At 57.2% G+C, this 26,295-nt stretch overlaps 1 protein-coding gene across 1 annotated transcript; it reads left to right on the forward strand.

Annotated features, from left to right (window-relative positions):
* Positions 1-869: 869 nt before the first annotated feature.
* LOC109434829 (maestro heat-like repeat family member 5) lies at positions 870-26,293 on the forward strand. Its single transcript, XM_074316908.1, has 31 exons — positions 870-891; positions 2,714-2,784; positions 3,878-3,989; positions 5,520-5,668; positions 5,719-5,816; positions 6,040-6,061; positions 6,609-6,683; positions 7,709-7,825; positions 8,161-8,280; positions 8,886-9,035; positions 9,140-9,262; positions 9,355-9,431; positions 10,379-10,511; positions 13,884-13,979; positions 14,635-14,739; positions 17,073-17,208; positions 17,384-17,475; positions 18,737-18,886; positions 19,568-19,722; positions 20,806-20,950; positions 21,247-21,431; positions 21,770-21,907; positions 22,085-22,196; positions 22,460-22,576; positions 23,069-23,245; positions 24,466-24,621; positions 25,210-25,332; positions 25,538-25,588; positions 25,677-25,779; positions 25,973-26,047; positions 26,193-26,293. The coding sequence occupies exons 1-31, from the start codon at positions 870-872 to the stop codon at positions 26,291-26,293; spliced, it is 3,486 nt and encodes a 1,161-aa protein (XP_074173009.1).
* The last annotated feature ends 2 nt before the right edge of the window (positions 26,294-26,295 follow it).

A 26,295-nucleotide genomic window follows, 5' to 3' on the forward strand; every position in this document is an offset into this window, starting at 1 on the left:
AGACCTGAGACTGGGACTTCCTTTTAAAGAGGCAGCAGCGTGAGAGGGTCTTCCCCAGAGAGAGCAATGACCCCCGCTCCTGCCCCCCCACACAGGACATGCCCTGGAGCGTGCGAGCACCTGCACGAGGAGGCCAGGACAGCCACACACGCATGCACTCACACGTGCACACACATGCTCACACACACAGTCACACACCATCCCTACGTGGTCAGGGCAGATCGAGTTTGTACAGAAACCTATGAGTTGATCGCTTGCAGCCCCTTGCCCACCCACCTGGAGGAAGGAGACCAGGTTTGCCAACAGACACAGCTGCCAGCCTCTCCGCTGTGGCTACAGGACCTGCAAGTGGGATCCCTCCGGGGAGTGGGGTCTCTGCCCCTCAATGGGCTATGGCTCTTCATCACTACAGGAAAGGTGACCCGGCGACCCCCTTGCTGCAGTGTGATGAGCAGGTGGTGGGTACTCCTGCACCAGCCTCAGGGGTGTTGCTGGAGGTGCCCGCCCCCCACCCGCTGCCGGCTCACCCCAGGCTCCCAGGCTCTGAGAAGTTATGTCACAGGTGTGTGACCAGGTGCTGACAGGACGGTGCTTGGTCAGCGTAGACGGTGGGAAGTCTAGGGGCTCTCCAGCTTGCTGCCAAGGGCTCCTGGAGTGACCTGAGTGGGGCCTGCCTACTGGGATCTGGCCCCCCGAGGCTCCTCCTAGGTGCCAGGCCAGGCACACAGCGGCCAGGCACAAACCAGCTCTGACTGCTCCTTCCTCACCACCTGTCTACTCCCTCATTCATACATTCGTTCGCTCCTTCCATGTGGCTGACTGTTGGTAGGTGCCATGCACACATCAATCGTTCGATAGACTCAGCACCCATGGGTGACATTGGGCCCGGAGGTGAGCTCAGGCACAGCACCCACCATTCTGTCAGCCATGCAGGGGATGCTGCAGTCAGTGACACCATGTCTGTCATTCGCCCCCAGGAGGGAGGGCTTGCCCAGGGCCCCCCCACAGCCTCCCTGTCCCTCCCCACCTGGCTCTTCCACACTCCTTCCTTCCTGCCGTCACTCTCCAGAGCGCGCTGGGCTGGGCTGGGAGGTGTCTGGGAAGCCCTGCCTGGGCTCAGCCCAGCTGAGTGTGAGCAGCTGACCTCTGAGGACTGAGTACCTGCTCCATGCACGCGAGGCTGCAAACCTCCCGTAGTGCTCCCAGTTCTCCCCATGGGGCAGTTGCCAGGAAGGGGACCGGCTGATCTGCCCAGGCCAGAGGTGGCTTTGGGTTGCAGAATGCCCTTGTCGGATTTACTGCTAATTTCTCAGATCCACTTTCTAGGGAGGGCGCAGGTTCCCCTGAGGCCCCTCAAGCTGAGGGTGGCAGCTGGCTTCGCCACGCCCCTAGCTGCCCTCTGGTCAGTTGTGACTTGTGAAGAAAGAATTCCAATGAAAATGCCCTTGTCCTCAGGGCAGCTGCGTCCCCCTGGCATCCACACCCATTTATATTTTCCGGGCTCTTAGAAGCACGGCCTGGGCAGTGGGAGCTGAGAGCAGAGTAGCCGGGGCTCAGGGACACGAGGAACCATGGTTCTGGAATGACCCAGCGAGCCCAAACCTGTGGAATGAACTCCGGCACACAACACCCCAGTGGTGGTGTTGGGGACACATGCCCTGTCAGGGGACACCTATCCTCAAGGGTCTTCCTAGTGGAGGTCAGGAGTGCCTCAGAAGATCCCCCAAACTGAGGCCTAGCAGAGGCTGAGGGAGTCTTCCGGGTAGCGGCAAGGCCTGCCTTCGGGCGCTGCAACAGCCATGGTCACACCCCTGTCTGAGGACCTGTCTGGGTCAGGGGCCAGGTGGCAAAGCAGGGACAGGGGCTAATCACAGCATCCAGAGAACCAAACCGATGGTCACGTGCCTGGGAGCTCCCTCAACTGCCGGTGCATCAGTTGGAGGATGGAATTTTGGGGTCAGGTGGCTGTTGGGGACAGGGCCAGCCAGGTAACTGCAATTTCAGGCACCAAATTCCCAGGGAGCCCTGGGGATAGGACTCACTTGCAGAGGACTCTCAGGAGGTACCCACTCCTCCCTGCTGGGAGCTGAGCCCTCCTGGGGAGCCAGCACCACTCCACTGTCCCTTCCACATGCTGCCTTGGCAGCTCCTCCTGGACTGACAGCTGCACCCAGAGTGGCGCCCTCCTCACCCCTCAGGGCCCACTTCAGCCAACATTGGAGACTGACTGTGATCTCTGGTCTGCCTGCTTTCTCCTCAGTCTCCCCGAAGTTCACAGGCGTCTGCTGACCTCCAGATGACATTGAGAAAAGCCTGGCACACTTGGGCCGGTGGGGAGCCAGGCTGTCCTGGGTCATCTCAGCCTGACTTGGCTCCCATCCTTGGGAACTCACCCATGTCCTCAAAATCCCCTCTGGCTGCGGCCGTTCACGGGCGGCTTTCTCGGAGAATAACTTGCTGTCCTGTGCCTGGGGGGACTGTCCTGGGCCAGCTGGACTCAGGCCACCCTGCGGAGTTGCTGAGTGACCTCGGGCCAGCACTACCTCCTTGACCCCAGATATTGAAAAGACACCCCTTGAGTTTGCCCACAAGCCAGAGGGGCTGGTGTCCACCCCCACCACGTGAACCTCCACCTACTCTGGGCCCCTCTAGGCCTGCTCAGACCCCTACCCTCCAGGCCCTGAGGCCTGACTCCTTCCTGTCTGCTCCTCAGGTCCCCAAGACCAGCAGCCGTCGGAACTGGGCCGAGCTCCCTCATGCCGGCTCCCCTCCCTCGGGCCTAAGGTAGAGCTGGCTGGCATTTTCTTACCCTTCTTTTAAGCCTCACATCATCTTTGGTTTTAAATAAGTGCTCTTTTTTCTAAAGGCAATCCATGCTCATTGCAGACAAATTGGATATTTTTGGAAAGGGTACAGGAAAAAAAAAATCATCCGTAATCCCAGCACCCAGAGATAACTCTTAATTTTAAATTAGAATCACATGCCTTTTGATTGCATGTGGGATCCTGGGCAATTTCCCACGTCATTAAATAGTCTTCAAAAACAGGATTTTTACCCACTGCCCCTTCCTCCTCTATTTCTGAGCATGTATGGCTATTTTAAACTCGTGAAGAATCCTTGAGCCGTGAATTTTTTTATGCATTTCTCATTTTTTCCATAGATTAAATTTCTGGAAGTGGGTTGGGGAAAGAGGAGGGCAGTGGGGCCGGTGGAGTGGGCGGCCCTGGGGAGTCATTATGACCTACGGTCGGGGGATGGGGCAGGAGGGGTCATAGGGAGGTCAGAGCCCTGGTGTGGCTGGTGGTATCCAGGCTGCCATCCCCCGGGGGAGGAGGGGAGGCCGTGAGGGGCACACCTGCAAGTGCTACCTGGTCCAGCCCCTGGAGGGCCCTGTGGTCCCCTCCTGTGGGGAACCGGTGGAAGCAGGCTGGGGTGGACGGTCCAGGGAAGGCCGAGGGTACAGCAGGGCCTCTCAGAGCACGTGGCCGGTCCCCTGCTTGGCTGGTCTGCGCTGCCTCGTGTGGCTGGATGCCGTGCGCACTGGCCCTGCCTGAGCTGTGGCTGGAGGGATAGTGGGAAGCCAGGGCGGCCGCTGCCACGTAACTCAGGACACAGACGCACAGAGCCTCTGGGGAGGGGAGCCTGGAGGGACAGGCTGGGGCCCAGGGGCCTTAGGGCATGGGCAGCGCCTGGGGCTGCGAATGTCAGTCAAGTTAGGGTCCTCCTCCTAGCCCCTCCCCTAGGTCCCCAGAGAGCCGTCAGAGCTGCGTGACTGACCGGGGACTTGGTAAGGGTGGGTGACTGACTGAGGTGGGGCCTGGTGTGGCCTGGGCCCTGCCCCGGCAGGCGTGACTGACGCTGCCCTGGGTCTCTGCAGGAGGCGCCGCTCCCCATGGTAGCCGCACCCAGTGATGGCTTCCACCGTCCCCACTGGAGGTCCAGCCTCCTGTCTCCCACTGAGGAAGAAGAGCAGGAGGAGCTGGATGTTGGTGAGCGGGCCAGTGGGCGCCCACACACCCCTGGTCCCGGCTCTGAGCGGGTCGCTCTTTGGGGGCCTTTGTTTCTAGGCACAGGTTCTAAGTGTGTGCTCTGTGCCTGAGGAGTGCAGGCGGCGTGGGCTGCCCTGAGGGAGGTGGCCTGGGTGGAGGGACGGCTATCCACACCCCCTCCCCAACCCCGGATCCTCCCCTGACACTGTCGGGGGCAGCAGGCAGACAGAAACTTCCAGAAGGGCTTAGTGAACCAGCACAGACCAGGGCCATCCTTCCACAGCCTTACAAGGCAGGCGAGGTTTACTGTGGTGGCCTCAGTCTTCTGCACCCCGCTTTCAGCATGCTGAAGGCCACAGCCATCCCCGTGCTCAAGAACTCGGGCTCCACAGCTCTCCCGGGGGACAGCTGGCATCCCCCATCCCCTGTGGTGGGGCAGGGGGGCGTCTCCTATCACCCCTCAACCAGGCTGCCTGGGGACACAGAACCCCTGGAGAGCGCTAACAACAGGCATTCTGAGTTTATTTGTGGTCCCACTGGTTCCAGTGCCTGGCACGTACTGGCTTCTCTAACCGCTTTGAGTGCGTGCGTGAATGCCTGGCTCCAGCTGTGTCATCAGTGAGGTGGCCTAACAAGCCTGGGCCTTGCATTCGCTGCGTGACGTGGCCCTGGCTGTGGGTGTCCGCTGGGGGTTCCCAGAGCGGCCCCTCATATCCGCCGTCACTGGCTCGGGTGTGGGATACGCTGAGATGCCCACGGCAGGTTCCCTTTTACGACATGCACAGGAGCAAGGAGATGAGCTGGACCCGGAGGGGGTGGCTCCCTGTCTGCAAGCAGGGCAGGGCCTGACCCACGCTGGGACACGACTTTGTTTCCATTCCCAATGGGATGCTGGTTCGCAGCTTTTTCTTTTCTCTGATCAAAGAAGTATCAATTACCCTTGTAAAAATGTTAGAGAATTTCGAAGTCACCGCTATCATATAGCTCCCAGGCTTGGTTCTGTGCCCCACGCCCACGTCTCCAACCCCCAAAGAACCCTCCTTGGTGTTTGTCTTTAAGCCATAGTCAAACAAAACTCACCATTGGCTCAGTATGCTTACAGCTGCAGCTGGGAGAGTCAAACGTTGTGTGTGCTATTTATTTTAGTGCAAGGACAACGGTAGGGACCCAGGTTGGTTTTTTTGTCCCAAACGATGAGCCGTTCCTTTGGCACCCTGTTCTCCTCTTGGGCTGAGGTTTCATGTCCCCTGCGTGTCCCCTTTCCTGGGCTGGGGTCTGAATGCTGTCCTCTGGCTAGTCACCATGCCCCTCGCCTGTCTCAGTGTCCAGGGGGTGTGTGCCCTCTGTGTTCGCAGTTTCCCGGCTACTTTCACACTATTTTTCCTGCAAATGCTTTGTAAAGAAGGCAGTTTGGGCCAGTGATGTAGGGTCGCAGGCGGGCCGGAAGCTGGAAGGCCTGGGGCTTCTCCTTGGTGCCCCAGCACAGGCTGCAGGGTCCCAGCGCGGCCTCTCTGCTTCTCTGTCCAGCAGGCCACCCAGGCAGGGCAATCACGGTGAAGCCCCTGAGCGACCGCCCACCCTGGGAGAAAGCGCTCATGGACAGAGTCGGGGTCATGTCGGCCACGGAGAAGAGCCTGTTGTTGGAGGCCATCTGCCATCACATCCAGGAGCATGACCAGGTGGGACCCTGGGAGACCCCTGGCTCACCCGCCACCCTCTGCTTCTCCAGGGCTCACTGGGGGCGGTGGGTCCACACCGCTCCTTGGCTCCCAGCAGCCGCTGCACTGCCCGAAGCCGCTGGCCTGGCATGCGCGTGTGGAGGGCCAGGTGGGGCACAGACCCCCCCACCTGCTGCCAAGACGTCACTGTCGGTGCCCATCAGCCACATGTTCACCCTGCCTCCCCGGGGCCTCGGGGACTCTCAAGGACCCACCGCTGCCCCCCAGGATGTCCCCACCTGTGGGGGCCTCCTCTGACTGCTCTCAAACCAGCATGGGGGACCCAGCCCAGCTCTCCCCTGATGCCCCATGTGCTCTGGCCCTCTGTCCAGTGTGAAGGTGGTTGAGCTCCTGGTGGGGTGGAGGCTGTCGTGGACCCTCTCCTTCACATTCCTGCTTCAGATTCTCAGAGGGTCCGGGGCTGACAGACAGGACCGAGAGGGAGGGATCACAGCATTGCACATGTGCCTATGGAGGGAAACGGGATCCAAGCACATGGACGGCTGGGCTTTGGGGGCTGGGAACCTGGCCCATAGCTGACCCAGACATGGAGATCCTGGCCCGGGGGTGGGAGAAGAGCCATGCAGCAGCAGCAACAGCCCGTGCAAAGGCCCTGAGGCCAGCAAGATGGCACCACGAGAGGGAGGGAGCACGCTCAGAGGATGCCAGCAAGGCCAGGCATCACAGGCTCACCAGCCACATTAAGGGATTCAGTGTCTATGCTATGGGTAGGGGGTTGCTCTGGGGTCAAGCAGAGGTGGGCATGGCCAGAAACACGCCTAGAGTGAGCCCTGGCAGGGCCCTGTCTGTCCTGCTGTCCTGGGCACTCTGGGCTTTGACCGCTGACCTGATAGAGCTGGCGGGGCTTGAGCTCTGTGCTCTCTGTCCATAACTCATCAAGGAGGAGGTGTCAGATGCCTGCGTCCAGGAGCTCCTGGTGTCCTTGAACCTGGACCTCAAGCAGCCTTTAGAGAAGGTCAGTACCTGGGCAGGGCTGCCCCAGGCTGTCCATGGAGCAAGCTGGAGAGGCTGGAGAAGCTGTGCCAGCTCAGGCTCCTCCCCTCCCCTGCCTTCCCCTCCCCTCCCCAAGTGACTGACATGACCTGAAGCTCCCAGTGCATGAAAAGTGCCAGAAAGGCATGAGGGGTGCTGCAGCCACGAGGGGGCTCTGCTCACACCTTGGTCGCTCTAGGACACTCAGATCCAATCAGGTGGGCGAGGCCTGGAGGCGACAGTGGTCTCAGGAGCGCCAATTCCACTGTTCCCTCCCTCAGCATATTTACTGAGCATTGAGCACCAGCCGGGCAGGCCCTGTTCTGGGCTGGGGGGCGTGGCAGTGGACAGTGGACAGTGGCTGGGACAGCAGTGCCTGCCCTCATGGGCCTAACCCTCTAGCACGGAGACACACAGGACAGAGATATCAGCAATGAAAGTAGGGAAATGTGTTCCATTCAAGTTGTTCTGCCCAGTGTAGAAACTACAAATTTCCATCGAGGGAAAAACAAAGGGGAATTCTAGAAGATTCTGAGTGTGGCCTCCTGTGCCATGTGAGCGGTGGTTGGGGTGCAGAGCGTCATGGCTCCTCCTGGGTGCCGAGGGGAGTGGGCTGGGAAGTCAGCTGTGGCCAGAGAGGTCTGAAGCCAAGGCTGCAGGGGGGTGGTCAGGGGGCTTGGTGTCCTGGGGGGGCACAGGACAAGCTGCGGCCCAGCCCGGGGGTTGGGGTTAGGGGGAATGGCTGAGGCTCTAAATGCAGGGTCTGGGTGCCACCCCACAGGAACCACAAAGTTCGGAGCCCCAGGACCAGCACGAAAGCCATGTGGGGTGGGAGGGGCTTTGGTGTCCCCCGCTTGACTCAGCCTCACAGACAGCCTGGTCCAGGGGCGGCAGCGGTGGTGTGGGGCCTGGGGTGGGGGTTCCCAGACTTCACTCCCCCATCACCGGTGGTGACGCTGCCGCTTTCCTGTGCCCCCCTGGCCTGACAGCTGCTCCATCCTTCTCCAGACCCTCCTCTTCTATATCTACGGGCTGGTCCTCAGAGAGTGTCCCAGTGTGGAGCTGGTGAAGAAGCACCTGGCCGGCCTCCTCGAGCTGTCCCAGCAGTCGTCCAGCCAACAGGAGGTGGGTCCGCAGCCCTGGGACCACCCCCTGTGGCTCACACAGCCCCTCGGGAGCAGGTGGCCTGGCTGCTTCTTGGCCCTTGCCCTCCCACCCTTCCTGTCATGCGCCTGCCACTCGCACAGCACCCGGCACTCACTTTGTCAGTAAGCGTGGGGGTCCCTGGTGCAGGCGCTGATCCAGAGGGGCCATGGGACCTGGCTGGCTGTATCCTGGCTCCATCCTAGCCTGGTGGCCCCCTGGGGTGCACGCTGCTCAGGGCAGGGGTGGGCAGGAGAGAGAAGGCCACGTCAGGCGCTGCCGCTCCGGACCAGTTCACGGGCTTCTCTGGCCCACAGGATATTGCACTGGCCATTGGCATCATGTCCTCCGCGCACATGGAGGTGGTGTGGTCCATGCTGGAGCACCTGGGTCGCACCAGGTCCCTGACGTCATCCTTCACATCCCCGGACAGCCAGGTAGAGAGAGTGAATGGGGACGGGAGGGGCCGGTGGCCTGGAGAGCGTCACTTGCCTTCTCTGAGCCTCCTTTGCTCACTGGGAACAAAGGGGTGACCCCTGCCCATCCCAGCTCCCTGAGGGGAGAGCGTGTGAGACTCAGGCCTCTGAACTCACTGTGACACTGCAGACGTGAGCCTGGTCCCCAGAGCCCCAAGCCTGGGGGCCAGAGCTTCCATCAGGGCTGACCGTCAGGGGCTGTGGGGCCTGCCTGCTGTGTGTGGCCTGGGCCCCAGTTTCCTTACCTGTGCACCTGACCTGGGGGATGGATAGGTTGAGCTGCTCCATTTTGTTAGCCAGCCGCTGTCCCGGGCACCTGGCTGGGAGGAGCAGATGCACCACAGGGACGCTTGGAGGAGGGGTGCTGCCTGGAGAAGGAGCGGGTCCAGCGAGAGGGGCTGGGGGGCAGAGGGGCTTTCTGGAGGAGGGGCTGGCACTGGGTCTGGGAACACAGCCCTGGGCCTGAGCACAGGACTGACCCTCCCGCGAGTCCACTCTCCCATGGCCGGTCGGAGAGTCTGGCAGCCTCTGCGGGCCCCGCTCCCCAGCGCCCTCCCTGCCTGCAGCAGCCGGACCCCAACACGCACTGGAAATGGGTGGGCAGCATGTCCCTGCTCTGCTATGGGCAGATGGCCACACACGCCGGGGAGCGTGTCCTGCCCTGGGTGGACAACCTCGTCTCCAGGATGGTGTACTACTACTCATGCAGCAGCGACGTGAGCCCTGCCCGGGGCGCCCCCGACGGGTGGGCACGGGCTGTGTGCTGATGCATCACAGGTGACCCGTGGCTCCTCCCACTTGTCCGTCTGTGCACCGACAGGATAATACCCTCAAAAGGAGTTTCCTTTCGGCGACCATCATGCTCATGAGAGCTCTCAGGTGGGAGAACAGCACCCAGAGCTACAAGTTCACTCAGATACCAGAGCTGATCCACTGTCTCCTGGTGAGTGACCCCTGCAGGGGCCATCAGGGGAGAGGAGGCTGAGTGGGCAGGGCCCGGCACCGCCACCATGCCTTCTCTCTCTGTCCTTCCAGGGTATCCTTCAGAAAGAGCCCAACTTCCTGGCCACCCTGTTCCGGCAGAAGATCATATTGGTCATTGTGGGGCTCAGGTAACTCCCGCTCAGGGTCCAGGAATGAAGACAGGCCAGGTCCTCTGAGTGTGGGGTGAGGGTCTATGTGTGAGGAGATGAAAGGCTGTGAATAAGGGCCAGAGTCGGTGAGGCTGACGCCAGGGACTAAAGCTGATGGACAAGCTGAAGCCGGGGGCCACCACGTTCTACAGGGAGAGTTAGACTTTGTTTCTTGTCCAAGGTAGGCTGTTAACACGTTGCGTACGGATCATGAGAATCTTCACGAGGGATTTAAACCCCGCCGTACGCAACGTGTTAACATTGACACAGACTCAGCCCTCGTCCTGGATATATACACAGCCCTGATCCCGGTCACATGCTGAGCCCCGATCCTGGTCGCACGCTGAGCACCGACCCTGGTCACAGGCTGAGCCCCGACCCTGGTCGCACGCTGAGCCCTGACCCTGGTCACAGGCTGAGCCCCGACCCTGGTCACAGGCTGAGCCCCGACCCTGGTCGCACGCTGAGCCCCGACCCTGGTCACAGGCTGATCCCTTACCCTGGTCACACGCTGAGCCCTGACCCTGGTCACACGCTGATCCCTTACCCTGGTCACACGCTGAGCCCTAACCCTGGTCACAGACTAGGGCCTGACCTTTCCCACATATTGACGCCTGATCTCATTCACAGTGTTGACACTGACCCCAGAATAATCCCTAAGTTTTCTTACAAATACATGTCAATAAACCCAAGAGAAGAGAGTGAATGAGCTGGGCTAGCCCCTGCCAGTCCAAATGAGCTCTTGCAATCCCACCGTGCCCTACTCCATGCCACAGTCTAAGGCCTGTTTGTAATCCAGGCCCACTTGCACATTTTAAGTTACATAAGCTCTCCCCGCTGGGAACCTGCTTCAGCCAGGCCTTTCATTCCCAGGATAGTGGGCTGTGCGAAGAAATCCAGAATCCTCTGTGTGTTTCTTCCAGCAGTCTGCGGCCCAGTCTCAAGCCCATGGTCAAATCCAGGATCCTGCAAACCTGCCTGGAGAGCTTGTACAAGCTCCCACCCACGGAGATGCTGAAAAACTGTTTACCTCCGAAGGAGTCAGTCCCAGATGTCATGGTGACTGCCCTGGTCCTGGGGCCTGCCTGTCCCCCGGGGAGGCCAGTTCTGGGTGCTGGACCAGTTTACTAAGCCTTTGCCATGTATGTGAGTGAGGGGAGCAGAGGGGAGCAGAGAGAGCTATGTACTCACCGATTTTCTGTCGGCTCTCCTATCAGTGATGAAAGAGGGGTGTGGAAATCCCTGTACAGGTGTGGATTTGTCTCTATATCTGGCAGTTGTACCAGGTTCTGCTTCATTTACGTTGGTGCTCTGTTCTTAGATCCATAAACACGTAGGTGTCAATGTCCTCTTGATGAATTGAGTCTAGTACCATTATGAGATGACCGTCTTTATTGCTGGGACTATTGTTTGCTCTGAAATCTGCTTTTTCGGATACTAATGCATTTAGTCCAGCTGTCTTCTGACAAGTGTTGGTACAGGCGGCCTCTCTCCATCATTTTATGTTTAACGTATTTGTGTCATCGTATTTAGAGTGTTTTTGTCTTTTTTGGAAGCATATCATTGGATCTTGCTTTTCTATCCAGTCTGACAAGCTCTGCATTTTAATTAGGGGAGGGGGATTCTAGCTCCTCACACTCAGGTAATTGGGGCTATGTTACCATCTTACTGTTTGTTTCCTATTTGTCCTGTCGATTCTTTGTTCCTCTTTTCCTTTCTTTCTGCTTTCTTTTGAATTAACTGAACTTCTTGATGATTCCATTTGATGTGCTTTTTCTATTAGCAAGACCACTTTGTTATATTACCTTACTAGTTGTTTAAAGCTCATAGGAAACATCCTTAGCCTATGATGGCCTTCCCTGGTGTTGCATTGCTATTGTCATCCACTTCAATTCTACACATGTTACACAGACATTGCTATTATTTCTGCTTTAAACAGCCAGTTGTCTTTTAACTAGACGTAGACAATAAGGAAAAAAGAGTCTCACAGTCACCAACACGGTGACCATCTCTGCAGCTCTCGTTCTTTTCTGTGGGCTCATGTTGCCATCCTGTATCAATGTCCTTTGCCTACAGGATATCCTGTACTTGTTCTTAACTGTTCTGGTACCTTGGCTTTCGTGTGTCTGGAAAGGTCTTTATTTAACTTTTGTTTACAAAAAGACATTTTCGTTGGGTATAGAATTCTATGTTGACAGATTCTTTTTGAAAGTTAGCACTTTCTTTGGCCTCAAGTGACTCCCACACACATGCACTGATCAGCACTCAGCTGAAGACTCAAGGAGGGCCCCTCTGTAGATGTCCAGTGTTTTCTCCATGCCTCTCTCTCTGCTCCAGGTCTCTGTCCTGTGAACTCCAGTTACCTTGGCCTCCAGCAGCATTCCACAGATGGGAGGGGGGTGGGAGGAGAGGGCAGGATCTGCACGTCTGGCGTGAGTGCGTACTCACTGTTGGATCAGAGGGGAGTGGCTCTCCACCATGTCTTTGATGACTCTCCTTTTCCATGGCACTTAAATAGCAACACACAATCTCAAACTTGCTTAGATGTTAATTTTTTTAAAAAACATTTATTAAATTCATTGGGATGACATTGGTTAATAAAATTATATAGGTTTCAAGTGTACAATTCTATAATACATCATCTGTATGTTGCATTGGGTGTTCACCACCCAAAGTCAAATCTCCTTCCCTCACTATATATGTGACCCCCTTTACACTTTCTACCTCCTCCCAACTCCCTTTCCCTCTGGTAACCACTGTACTGTGTCTGAGTTTTTGTTTGTTCATTTGTTACTTTCAGTTTTATATTCTACATATGAGTGAAACCATATGGTTCTCAACTTTTTCTGTCTGAATTAATTTGCTTAGTATGATAATCTCAAGATCCATCCATGTTGTCTCCAATGGCAGAATTTCATCTTTTCTTATGGCAGAGTAATATTCTATTGTGTATATGTACCACATCCTCTTTATCACTTTGGTTGTTTCCAAACACTAGCACAACACTTTGGTTGTTTCCATGTCTTGCCCACTGTGAATAATGCTGCAGTGAACACCGGAGTACATACATCTTTACAAATGAATGCTTTCAAATTTTTCAGGTAGACACCCAGAAGAGGGATTGTGAGGTCATATGGTAACTCTATTCTTAATTTTTTAAAAAATTTTTATTGGGGAATATTGGGGAACAGTGTGTTTTTCCAGGATCCATCAGTTGTGGTCCTCCAATTTAGTTGTGGAGGGCACAGCTCAGCTCCGAGTCTAGCCAATGTTTTCAATCTTTAGTTGCAGGGGGCAAAGGCCACCATCCCATGCAGGAATTGAACTGTCAACCCTGTTGTTCAGAGCTTGCACTCTAACCAACTGAGCCATCCAGCCGCCCCTATCTTAATTTTTTGAGAAACCTCCTTACTGCTTTCCAGTTTACATTCTCACCAGCAATGTATGAGGGTTTCTTTTTCTCTGCAACCTCTCCAACACTTGTTACTACTTGTCTTGTTGATAATAGCCATTCTAACAGGTGTGAGGTGATTAGACATTTATCTCTATTCTTATTCAATTTTTACAATGTGTTCTTGCCTCTCTCCAATGGGACTGAGATCTTCTCAAGGTCAGGAGCCAGGCTTATTTCCTACTCTACATCTCCCCACAGGTGGGATGTATCGGATGTGCTCAACAAATATCCATTGAAGGAGAGAGTGAATTTATGGCTAGTGAATCATCATTAAAAGGATGTCAATTGTATTCACTGTCTTCTTTTGCATTTATGGCATATATGTGTCCTCTGAACTTGAGCAATCTCTGATCCTTAGGTGGTCAAGGGGGCAGGTTATAGCACTACCATGCAGAGGAACACTGAGAGTCATTCACTTAACCAGTATCTGTTAGGTGCATGCCATACTCCCACAATCTGCAGCATCACATAATATTAATGTATTTACTTATTCATTCAACAATCATCGAGCAACTCCTAGTGCCAAGTGCTGTGCTGGTCTGCCATCCGCCTCCATGGCGAGCAGGTCGGTGCGTGGCTTTCAACCAGAGTTCTGAATATCTATGCCAAAAATGTTCCTAGGAAGGACCAGGAGGGTGAAGAGGAAAGAGGACGGGACTAACCCTTGAGGGATGGAGGTGTTTAAGGCAAACAAAGGACATGAGCAGCAGAAGTGACCTGTGGGATGCCGCAGTGGTGGGAGGCACCCTGGGGGTTGTTTCCAAGGAGGCTGTCCTCCTCCTCCAGGGCTCATCAGTCAGCTGGGGCACATGTTATTGTCTACCTGGGGCCCTGCAGGGAGGATTGGCCAAGCCCTCACCTGGGACAGTTCCCCAAGCACCTAGTAAGGACTGGACAAGGTTGTTGGCCAGGGAGGGACACAGGGCTGGCAGGCCAACCCCAGCCATGCAACACCAGGTGGCCATCTGCCCCAGTAGGTGCTGTACCAGAAGTCCATGCAGGCACTTGACCTGCTCCTCCAGACCTTCATCTCTGAGAACAAGACCATGGATGAGGTCTGCTTCCTCCTGCAGGTGAGGGTTGTGGGCAGCATTTGGTGTAGAACCAAGGGCTTCCAGTGCCCACCCCAGTCTTGGCCTCGGCTTCTCCATGGTCCACTCAACGTGGGTCCCAGTTTGGCAGGCTTGCCCTGCACCCTGGCCCAAGTGCCGGGGGCTGTCACCTCTTGTAAGGGCTGTGGTGGGTGTTTCAGAAGAGTCAAAGACCCTGTGAGGAACAGAATGACTCATTGAGCTTACCTTCCAGTGCCCCTGGAGAAAGGACCAGTCTCAGGAATAGTCTGAGGGTTCCCACAGCCTGGAGATGCTCTCCTTCAAACACCCTGGCTTCCCTCTGATCCACCAGCCTCCACAACTGTTGCAGCCCTGAGGCTACTGAGACAAACCCAGATATCTGCCAGACACTGCTTAGCTCCAGAGCTCCCACAGCCCAGGGCTTTCCTGAGCATTCTGGAGTCTGTCATGTGGCCCCAGACCCAGGCTCTCCTGAGGGAGCTGGGCTGATGGATGGGCAGAGAAGGGGGAAACATCTGGTGGAGCAGGACCAGCTCCAGCCACCCCTCCCATCACCCATGTGCAAGTGGCTGTGCCCTAGGCCAGGTCTGAACTGGGTGGTGAGGGTGACCTGTGGGGTAAACCTGTCTCCTCAGCTCTCCTGTCTCCATCCCAGCACACAGAGCCCTGGCTGAAGTCGGACAAGAGCTATGAGCGCAAGCGGGTGGTACAGTCCATCTTCCTGCTCCTGAAGTACGTGCTGGACTGTGTGGTGCTCACTGTGAGTCTTCTGACAGCCCCCACCTGCGGGAGGTGGCCAGGCAGGCAGGCCCGAGCAAATGGGGGGCAGGGCACCCCGTGACGCTCTGCCTTGATGTGGAGCTCACCTCCCAGCCGCCTTCTGACTCGTGCAGTCAGCATTCACTGAACATCTGGACTGGTAGGCACGGCGCTGGAGACAAGGCACACACGCTGTCTTCATGAGGTCTCCTGGCAACGTTGCCTGTGAGCAAGGCTTGAAGGAAGGGAGGGAGGAAAGCCAGGGGGCTAGCCAGGAGCAAAGTGTCCAGCTGAGGTCCAGAGGGGAGCTCCACATGTGCAAAGGATCCAGAGCAGCCAAAACAATCTTGGGAAAGGAATGAGTGGACTGCTACTGCTGGATTTCAGGACTTAGTGGGAACCATGACCACGTGGCGGAGTAAAGATAGACCAATAGATTGACCAAAAAGAAGAGCGGGTCAAAAACTAGGACCCCACTTGTACAGTCCATTGATTTTCAACAAAGGCATCAAAGCTATTGAATGGGGAAAGGAAAGTACTTTCCACAAAAGTGGTGAAACAAACAGAGGCCCAAACAGGGAAAAACAGGAAACAAACCTCAACCCCGATCTCACACACCACAAAAATCATTCAAGATGAATCACAGCACGAAATGTAGTTTCTAGGAGAAAACAGAATTTTCCTACAAACTTGGGATAGGCAAAGATTTCCTAGACAGAATGTAGAGGGCAACAATTGTAAATAAAAAATATGGCTAAAATGGACTTCACCAAAATTGGAAATTTCTGTACATCACAAGACACTATTAAGGGACCCAAGCGTCAAGATGTGGACAGGAGAAAATATCTGTAGTGTGTATGTCTCTAGCAAAAGATGTGCATCCAGAAGGTTAAGTGAATTTCTACAATGCAATCGAAAGCTAAACAGCCCAGTTTTAAAACAAGCAGAAGTTAAGCAGGCATTTTATAAAGTACATGAAAACGAATGGGCTCAACATAATCTGTCATAAGGTAATGCAAATTAAAGCCACAATAGGACATCATCGCTTACCACTGGAAGGCTAAAATGAAAAGGACGGACCATACCAAGTGTGGACAGGGATGTGGAGCCATTGTTGGTGCAAGTGCAGACCAGTACAGCCACTTGGGAGAGCGTTCAGCAGTTTTTACCAAGTTAACCCCTGCCAGTCCTGGAACAATGCTGAGTTCCACTCTTAGTATTTACTCAAAAGAAATGAAAACATATATCCATAAAAAATACCATCGGTGTGCCCTAAGAACAACAACAACATCAAAACCCCTAAACCTCCAAAGGATCAATTAACTGCCTGTCAGAACAAAATTCAATAGAACACTCACAATGTCCAGCAAACACTGAAAACTTATTTGATGTGGGAAAGAAGCAGGAACAGTGGCCCGTGATTAGAAGAAAATCTAGTCAACAGAAGCAGACCCAGAAATGACAGAGACGATGGAATGAGGAAACAAAACATGAAGACAGCTATTATAAATATGTTCAAGAATTTAAAGGAAAATATAAACACAATGAACGAATAGATAAAGAGTATCAAGAAAACTACATGTCAAGTAACTATAAAAAAGAGCCAAATGGAAATTTTAGAAATTGCAAAATACACTATCTGAAATGAAAAATTCACTGTATTGGTTTACAGAAGATTGAGCCCTGCAGAGGAAAGTATCAGTGAACTTGAAGAGAGGATGAACTTTCAACAGAACCTATTGAAACTGAAGCACATAGAGAAAAAAGAGAGGCTAGATGAAAAATAAAGCCTCAGTGACTGGGGAACACTGTCAAGTATAACCGGAGTCCCAGAAGGAGAAGTGAGAGGATTGGGACAGAAAGAAATCGTTGAAGATAGGATGGATGCAAATTTTCAAATTTAATGAAAAATATAAATCCATAGGTCCAAGAATGTCAATAAACCCCAAGCAGGATAAACACAAAGAAAACCACACCAAAGCATATCACAATGAAAATTGCTGAAAAACAATGATAAGTAGAAAAAAAAATCTTAAAGCAGCCAGAACAAACACACATACACACATATGCATGCATATAGGGAAATAATAAGAATACCAGTAACTTTTCATCCGAACCAATGCAATGCCACCTTTTATAGACGAGGAAGCTGGAGTCGGGAGGTAAGGGCTGTCCTGGAGCTGGAAAGAGAGCTTCTTCTCAGATGCTGAGCTGGTGCCTTGCCCACAAGTCCTGAGCACAGCAGTGGATTGAGAGAGCTGGAAAGTTGGGAGGGATGGTGGAAGTGACACCAAGAAGCTCGGCTTGGCTTTGCTCACTGCCCGCCCTCCGCAGGAAGAGGCCATGCCCTCTGTGCTGGGTCACCAGATAGGCCTGCTGATGCTGCTATGTCGAGACAAGGACGAGGTCACCTGGACCCACTCCCGCCAGTGTGTGTGCCTCCTCCTGCAGCTTCTAATCCAGCAGAAGGGTGAGCTGTGAGGAGGGAGGGGGTAGGAGACGTTGGCAGAGGCCAGCGCCCACTCTTTCCTGTGGAACCGGCCAGGCTCCTTGGTTTCTCTGGGCTTCGCGTGTGGTCTGGAGAGGACGGTGTCACTTTCTGGGCTTCAGCAGGTCAGGTCTCCTGACGGAGTGTCCTCCAACAGGGCACATGGAGGAGTGCATGCATTTGCATGAAATGAAGACTTTTGAAGCCAGGGCCTGCAGAGAATCGGAGGTGTTCTACCATTTGGTGAAGGTGGGGCCTGTCAGCGCTGGGGCAGGGAGGGGCTGACAGCTGGCCGGGTGCGCCCACAGAAACCCCACACTGCCTAAACCACCTCCCCTGAGCAGTTTACAGATGGGGCCAGTAGAGGCCTCCGACGACCTGTGCGAGGGGGCGGGTTAGGCAGAGCCAGGAGTTTGGTGCTCTTTCCAGGAAAGTGACAGCTCCCTTCGCCTTCAATCCCGCCTGACCCCACCCACCTGTAACCTGGATGTGTGGCTGGGCCCATTGGGAACTGCAGATTCTAAGGTCTCATTGACATCTTCAAAACCTGTCTTCTCAGCACCCTGTCTCCTTCTGGCCTCTCCTTTGTGACATCCCATCTCAGTTTGTCGGGACTGTCCTGGTCTTTGCACTTCCCCTTAGCGCCAGGCAAGCAGGATGGCTGGCCTCCCATTTCTCTGTCCACCCTCCCCATCTGCTGTCTTGGGCTCGGCCCTCCCTTCTCGTTGGACTGGGAGTTGAGGGTTTGGGTTTGAGTCCACGCTCTGTGCCTAACTGACCAGGTGGCCTTGGATGGGTCAGTCAAACTCTCCGGGCCTCAGTTTCTCCATCTTCCAGTGAGGGTCCCTGAGCCGGACATCCAGCCTGCTCTCAGGACAGGCTGTTGTGGGAGTGGTGACCCCTCTGTGCAAATGGGCGCCCCCGGGAATCCCTCCCAGGGAGGCCTGGGTTTGGAAGCCTGGTGTTGGGGTGGGTCCCCCAGAAACAGAACCTGGGACAGGACTTCTGGTGGGGTTCTCAGGAGAAGGGAGTGAGGGAGGCAGGACAGGGCAGGGAGGAGCTGAGCAGGGTATGGTCTCGGCCTGACCACGAGGAGTGCTGCGGCTCGACCTGCACCAGCAGTTGGTCCCACCTTGCGGCTGGGGGTGGGCTTCCGTAGCCCGTGTCAGTGACTGTTTATGGGCTGCAGGCCGCGGGGCGGGGGTGCCTGACCTGGGCAAGGCTGCTCGCTGCTGTCGTCCCCAGAGCAATTCTCCAGAGAAGGGGCAGCTGGGAGCCTGTAGCAGCCAGACTTCCAGCTGCCGGTGGTGGCCCGTGGCCTCCTAAGGCCAGCTGGGCAGGGCGCCAACAGCCTGTTCGGGGCAGGGGGTCAAGCGGGGCCCTTCTTCGTTGCCTGCAAGGCCACGTCCCTGGTATTTGGTCCGTCTGTGGGTAAGAGCAGAGCCCCCAGCCCTGGGAGAGCTGGATGACTGCTGACGCTGTGGCCCTCAGCCAAGCCCCTTTGGCACAGGCCTTGGACAAGAACCTGAGCGTGGCCCAGCACACGCAGCTTGTGCTCACGCTCCTGCACGGGCTCTGCAGCCACAGCCTCCCGCAGTGCGACCTCGCCTTGCAGCTCCTCCTCATGGTCTCTGAGGACCACAGCATCAAGCAGGAGCAGGTGGGCGCCTGGGCCAGGCGGCCACAGCCCCTCTCTGGCCATGCGCAGTGTGCCTTGTGCAGGCACCGGAGGACCTGGTAGGGCAGCTCGGGGGGATGGGGTGCACAACGGCCACGTGTCCAGGGCTGCCCGTGTGCGTGTGCCACCTCACCACCCCTCTTCATGGAAACCTCCCGAGCCAAAGGAGGCAGTGGGTCCCAAGGATGCTCCTGGCAGTTGGCAGCGGCCAGCCCTGCCTCCAGCTGCCTGAAGCAGCATGGCCCTAACTGATAGCAGGGCTGAGCCTCAGTGATACCCCAGGGTCCCTGCTTTACCCTCCTTTCCTGCTGGATCCCCTCAAGGTCCCAGGGCCCTGCCTTGTTCACAGACTTGTTCATCAGGAGAGAGAAATGGTTCCCCCACCCCAGGATTTGATTGTCTCCCGCCTAGCTTGGCCAAGCTTGTCTTCAGCCCCTTCTCGGGCCTGGTCAACCCCCAGCCCTTTGGGGTTGATTCCCATTTTCAGCAGCTGTGAGGTGAGAGGCTGCTCCCACCTGCTATCCCCATTGGGCCCTGGTCCAGACGCCTCATCAGGCTGTCCAGATACCTGCGTGGAGGAGGTGGCCCTGGGCCAGCAGGGTACAGGGGCAGCAGCTGGAGGGACTGCACTGAGGCCCCTGCCGCCTGCCCCTCCCCATGCAGGTGGCTGAGGTCTTGCAAGGCCTGTTCCAGGAGCTGCCTGGCATCCTGTTTAACAACATCCTGCAGACCATGATGAAGGTGGTGGCAGTTCTGGGGGCCCAGCATACCCAGGAGACAGTGGAGGTCATGCTGTCCCTGTGCCACCCCTCAGAGAGGTAGGTCACATGTATGTATGAACCGAATTGAGCACGTGGCCACCCTCTGGGGTTCGCCCTCCTAGTCCATGGTCACTGCCTGGATGGAAACTGGTCCTGGAAAGGCAGAAGCACTCACAAGCTTTGGCATGACTCCGCCCCCTTCCTAAACTCCAGAACGGGGCCAGTAGGGTCCCCGAAGGTAGAGTGCCAAGCTGAGGGTGCCAGGCTGAGGCTCCAGCAATGCCAGGAGGGGGATTTCTACACAGAAATATCCCTCAGACTTGGAGAGCTCCACACGCCAACCTGCAGAGGGGCCAGAGGTGAGCTGGGTGACATGAAGAAACTACTCAGCCCCCAAATAGCTCCCGCCTGCTGACCCCGGCCCCAGGCACACATGGTCCCAGTCAACCCTCTGGGCTGAGAGCCACTGGGCCCCCAGCCAAGGTCTGCAACACGGAGCACGTTAGAAATGCGGTGTCAGCTGGCTGTCCCTGCTGAGTCAGAAGCATAGCCTCGCCAGCGCAGTGGTGTGTGTGCCCCGCTAAGTCAGAGAGGACGGAGGGACCATGGTGCCCTGGGACCATCATCTGTCGGGGGCCACAGGGCGTTCTCAGGGACCTGGATCCGGGAGCACCTGTCAGGCCGCCCGAGGGGTGAGCCCTGCTGGGGTGTGAGCCCACTTTCTTGGCCTTGGCACATGCCTTGCCACCTTGTTTCCCGCGCCCAGACACATTAGAGAGAAAAAATGCAGTTCTCTTTAATTTGAGGAAAGGTTTATTAGGGTGAGGAGACAGGCTGGGGAAAGAGTGGGGTTTGCTCAGGGCCACACAGGAAGGGGGTGTGAGCGGGAGCAAGCGCCCAGGGTAGGGGAGGCTAGCCGCACTCAGAGCTTCGGGCAGGGGCCCCAGCCCTGCTGGTCAGCAGAATACAGCCTCCTGGACACCCCACACCATGACAGGCGCACCCTTCTCGAGGGCTTAAGCCACAGTCTCCACTTCAACAGGTCCACAGGCCATCCTGCTGTCCAGGGGTTGCGTCCCGCCTGCCCCTCTGTCCAGTGTGGCCAGCTGGCTGGTGGGACTGGACTCCCTGCCTCCCCAGGCAGGTCACACCGCTGTGGAAGGCCCTGGCCACCAATGACCTGCTGGCCCGCAAGGTCGTCACTCTGCTTTACCTGAAATTGAAGCAGCGGCCACCCAAGGAGCTCCTCAGGTTCTCAGAGCAGGTGCAGCTGACTTCCCTGCTGGTGAGCAGCACCACACCTGCCCGGGGCCCCTCCCTGCCCCCCTGCAATGGCCTCTCATTCAAGGGCCCTATGGGATGCCAGGGTCTCACCAAGAGGAGCCAAGGGCTCTGGACGCTGTGTCCCAGGTGGAGCCAGAGCCCCTGGGACTCTCCGGGTCCCACCAGGCGAGGGCAGCGGGGCCTGGGGACAGGGCAGCCCTGTAGCTGCAGCTCTCAGCTCCTCTGCTCACTGCACCAGGCCCCTTGCAAGCACCAAGGGTGGCGGCCCTCGGGGCACTGCTCTGTCGCCCCCTGCAGGCCCTGGACACCATTTACGAGCTCCTCTACATGCGGGAGTATAAGGCCACAGTGCACTGGGCCTTTGCGGGGATCCTCCTGGGCCTGCTCACGCAGCTCCACTACCTGTTTGAGCTGGGCATGGTCGACGGCATCACAGACTACCAGGAGGACGTCCTGGAGATGACACCCCTCAGCCCCTGCAGGTGACATGTGTGACCGGCCTCGGCGCCCAGCCCCCTCTCTCTGGTTCCTCTCACACATCCACAGAACGCCTGGTGGGCATAGGCCCTGGGCTAGGAGCTGGGGCAGGAAGGAGCTCTGGCCCCACCTAGGGGCTGTGGTTCAGTGTGGGAAGCAGGGGGTAGAGCCGCCTACAGCTATCAGGACTTAGGATCCTAAGAAGGGGGCAAGCTAGAAGGTGACAGCTTGCCCAGGCCCAGATGGGAGAGCGGGTCCGGGAGAAAGCCAGAGCCACCTTCCGCTCCAGGTGGCGCGCTGAGCCCCTCCCGACTCACCTCTGAACACCCACACTTGCCCCTAGGACGTGCCTGGAGGCACTGAAGGGTCTTTTCTGGACTACCAACCACTGGGAGGTGTTTGCCGACCTCAAGCTGCTGCAGGCCTGGGAGCTCTTTGAGCACTTGGCGACCTACACAGAGGGGGTGACCCTCTTGGCCAAGTAAGCACCAAGCCTGGGAAGGGCACCCCCTCCTGCACCCCACACTGGGACCCCGCACTTCAGACTCAGTCACCTGGGCCATCTCCCCGAGTCAGTGAGGTCTGTGGGGAGAGGAGGGTCCCCCTAGCCAAGGATGGAGCCCTCAGGGCTCCCGTGTGCGCCTCTGCCATCTGACAGGACCATGGCCCAGTATGACTGTGAGATCAAGGCTGTCTTTGGACAGTCAGTCATCTTACTGACGGGCTCCGAGGCACGGGACAACATCGTGGCTATCGTCGTCATCACAGAGGTCAGTCCCTGCTCGCTCCTCACCGGTGCCCTCTGGCCCTGGTGAGGAGGAGGCTGGCGAACTGGACTTCCATTCTACCCTCCAGCATAATGCCATCCTAACTTGTGCCTTCCACGTCAGACCTCCTTGCTGTCTGGAAGTGCTTCCTTGCGTCTCACCCCACGATCTCATGCTGTGCTATAGGCTGGTTTTCCCTGGTAGCCGAAATGGTGGTCTGATGGTAAGAACCTGCTCAGTTTCTCAACAGTCACAATCTCACCCAGCACGTGTCTCGGAAATCTGTGGACAACTTCCTGAGCCTGGGCCTGAACAACCCCAACCAGCTGGTGCGGGCCATGAGCCTGCAGGGGCTCAGAAGTGTCCTCATGCACCCTAAGAAGGTGAGAGGAGGACACGCCCACTTCTGTCCCAGGAAGACTTCCGGGAGGAGGAGGCATTTGAAAAGAGCCTCCGTGACAGGTGGAATTGGAAGGGGTGGACGGTGAAGTTAGGCCTGGGGCAGGAGAGGGTCGGAGTGTTTGGAGGGGACCCTGCTGTACTGCACAGGCCTGAGGATTCTGGAAATTTGGAGCTGAAGGGAGCTCTGAGGTCAGCGACTTTGGCCTCCTTTCCAGGTGGGAATCCCTTACCGACAGCACACCTGCCAGGTAGTCGGGTTCATGCTCCACCCAGTATATGGAAGACTCAGACCTCGCTGGTTGGGGGCGTCCTTCCGTCTCCTGCCCTGGGCCTCCCAGTACATGTCCGTGCCCGTGATGGGGGCTGAGGGCTGGGACTGAGGGCCCCTGTTGAGCATGAAGTTGCCGGTGGAGCATCGGGAGGGCATTTCGGAGGAAGTATGGCAGCTGTGGTGGGGCTACGTCTCCCCGCAGGTGGACTTGCTCCAGAGCCGGCTGGCCAGGGTGCTGGACAGCTTCCTGAGGCCTGAGCCCCAGAACCTGCTGGGCCTGATGGAGGTCGTGGGTGACATCCTGCACCACCTGGGCCTGCACGGCGTCGGTGCCGTCAGCCTCAAGATAGCCCAGCACCTGCGGAAGCTGTTTGACGATGTGAGACCCCACGTTTGCACAACGCCTCACCCCAGCCTGCCAATCACAACAGCCGAAGCGGCTGCGGGCCCCGTCCCCCAGGCTTGTGGGTTAAGTCCTCCAGCTGGTGGAGGAGTCAGGAGAGAAGCTGGTCCCAGGAAAGAAAGGTTTCTCAAGGGCTCCAGGCTGTCACGGAAATAACCATTCCAAATCACATACACCCCTCGCTCAGCGGACACTGGTCATGATGGTGGCTGGCTCGGGTTGAGGAGAGGGCAAGGCAGCGGCAGTTTGTCTTCAGAAAGACACTTGGCGCAGCCACGTAGAGAATGGGTGGGATGGCTGCCACCCCAGGCGGGGTTAATGATTTCAGGTGTTCTGAGTAAGTCAGGAGAGGTCAGGTGGTGAGGCTTAAGCCAAGACAGGCAGACAAGCTGCAGGTGAACCTCAGGGATGGAAGGCACATTGAGGGGAGTGGGCAGAGTGTAGGGTGGGGTGAGCCCCAGTAGGGGTGTGCAAGTGGGAGATAGGTGCTTTGGTTCCTGGAGGTGAGGAAGAGGGAGGTGGAGCCAGGTGGGGGTCAGATGGTGCTGCCTTTTGTGAAGGGGTCCTGGAGACCCCTGGTGCTGCTGTCCCAAGGCTGTTGCGTGAGGCTGTGGAGGCGGGGATGGAGCAGCAGATGGCCAGACGCAGTCACCACCACGTCCCCAGGGCAAGGGCACTCTTTTTGGCCCCTTCTTATAGAAGGTGAAACTGAGTCACACACTGAAGGAGCCTTGCCCAGGGTCACAGAGCTGGGAAGTGACAGATCTGGCACCAGGGTCTGTGCTGTAACCCCCACACTGGCCTGTCTGGGAGTCGGAAGTGTGACTGTTGTCAGCCTGAGGTCCCCACAGAAATCGCAGAGGACGGAAGCCAGGGGGAAGAGGCCAATCCCGGAGGAGGCCGCAGCCATTGGAGGGGGTGGCAAGGGGCACAGGGGCAACCAGGAGAGAAGGCAGCTCCTGGTGTGACAGGCTGGGGTGTCAGGTGAACAGCAGCGTCAGTGGGGGAGAGGGGTGAAGTCTGCTGGCCCTGAGCTGAAGAGGGGTGGATGAGAGGGCAAACACTGGCCACTGCAGGTCACTGGGCCAGACAGCAAGGGGTGGGATGGGGTGGTGGCCGGCAGGGAGGCGGTGGTGTAGGGGCTGAGGGCGCCAGCATGCAACTTGCCTGAGGGGAGGCCTGCCCGCTGCCGGCAGGAACGGGAAGACGTGCGTGGAGGGGCCATCTTCCTGTACGGCAATGTCATCTACAGCGGTGGTAAGAAGCATCAGCAGATGCTCAGGAAGCACGCCTTCTGGTCTCTGGTGCCCCTGCTCTTCCACCTGGCTGACTCCTGCCCTGCAGTGGTCAGGGTGAGTGTCCCGGCCATGCCTCTGGCAGGACGGCGTGCTCCAGAGAGGCCTGCGCTGGTCTGGAAGTGGGATGGGGAAGGCCCCACCTGCCTACGGCTCAGTCGGGCAGCTTAGGAGGACTGAGCCCCAGTAAGTGGAGACCAGGGCGAGGTTGCCATTCTGGAGAGGCCGCATGACCTTGCCAGGAAACGTGCCGAGGGAGAACAGGAGAGAACTCATCCAGGGTGATGGTTCCCTCGGCCCTGCCTGTCTCCAGGTTCACCCCGGCTTTATCCAGGACCCTGAGAGCCTCCCCTGGCTTCAGATAGCCCCCCCATCAGCCTTGGGAGCCTGGCATTTGGGGTTGGGTGCATACCATGCCTGCTCCAGGGCACCTGCCCCCATGGAGGTTATGGGGTGACCCTGTTGCTACCAGCCATTTCACAGGCCCCAAGGCTTCCTAGCTCATGCTTTTGGGAGGCGCCTCTAATCTGCTGGAATATCCTCTCCAGGGGCCCCCTCCTGAGGGCAGTCTTCCTAAAGGGGGTGGAAATGGGAGGCTGTTACCTGTGTGGGTCTCTCTCTCTCTCACTCTCTTCCCACCCGCAGAAGACAAAGTCCACCTTCCTACGCTGCGCCATCTTGCTTAAGTGGCAGTTTCGGAAGGAGCTGTTCAGTAAATTGGCGTGGGGTCATGGCCAGAGTGCCGAGAATGATATTTTTGTCTACATGGTAAGATGCCGGCGCCTCCCCAAGCAGGGGCAGGGAGGCCAGGGACGTGGAGATGGGCTGTGTGCAGTCAGGGTCCTCCAGGAATCGGCTCACCCCAGCACCCTCTGAAGGGCATCCACATGGGGGTGGGATGATGCTGGGAACCCCTCGGGGACGTCTGCCTCGGCTGTGTGCCTGTCAGTTGAGTGCCTGCTCTGTACCTCAGGTGGGCAGCGTGGTCTCTCAGCAGTCGGCTCAGGCCTCCCAGCTGGGCCATGTGGGAGACCACCCCCACCATGCGCCTGGACCAGGGAGCCCTGCTTGGCAGCTGTCCCCACCCACCGCCATCTCTGCCCCCTCCGCAGGTGGAGAGCAACTTCGCCAGCTACCACAAGTTTCTCATGCAGGCCTTGGTTTACCTGAGCAGCCCCCACAGGCACCTGAAGATGACAGCCATGAAGTTCATCGGTAGGTGGTGGCCCAGGGGCCTTGCTCTCCCACCCCCACACTGCCCGCTGCCAGAGCGGCTGCATTGGACTGCGAGTGCCAGCGCCCTGGGGTCTGCTCCAGCAGGGGCAGTGGGCTGGGCCCAGGCTGGGCACCATTGGTCCCAGCAGCCAGGCTCTGGTCTCCTGCCACTCATCACCTTCCTGCTGTGCAGGAGGGATACTGCAAGACTACTACAGCAACCTCTGCTTCTCCTTAAAGACGGGCGACGTGAAAATCCTCAGGAAACGTGAGCGCAGAGCCCATCTGGATCTCCCTTCCGCACCCACACGGGCTGCCCGCCCCGGCCCCCGGCCCCCGGCCCCTGGCCCCAGTGCCCCTGCCCTGCCCTGCTGGAGTGGCCGTGTGGTCAGACCCTTGGGTCTGTGCTGCAGAATTCGAGGTCCTCAAGCAGGAGCAGGACTCCATCTGCCGCAAGTTCTACCAGAACCACTTGGACAACGTCATCGAACTGTTCCAGAACGTAGCCCACTGAGC

This window comes from Rhinolophus sinicus, linkage group LG12 (genome assembly GCF_036562045.2).
Source record: "Rhinolophus sinicus isolate RSC01 linkage group LG12, ASM3656204v1, whole genome shotgun sequence".
Classification (NCBI taxonomy): Eukaryota; Metazoa; Chordata; class Mammalia; order Chiroptera; family Rhinolophidae; genus Rhinolophus; species Rhinolophus sinicus.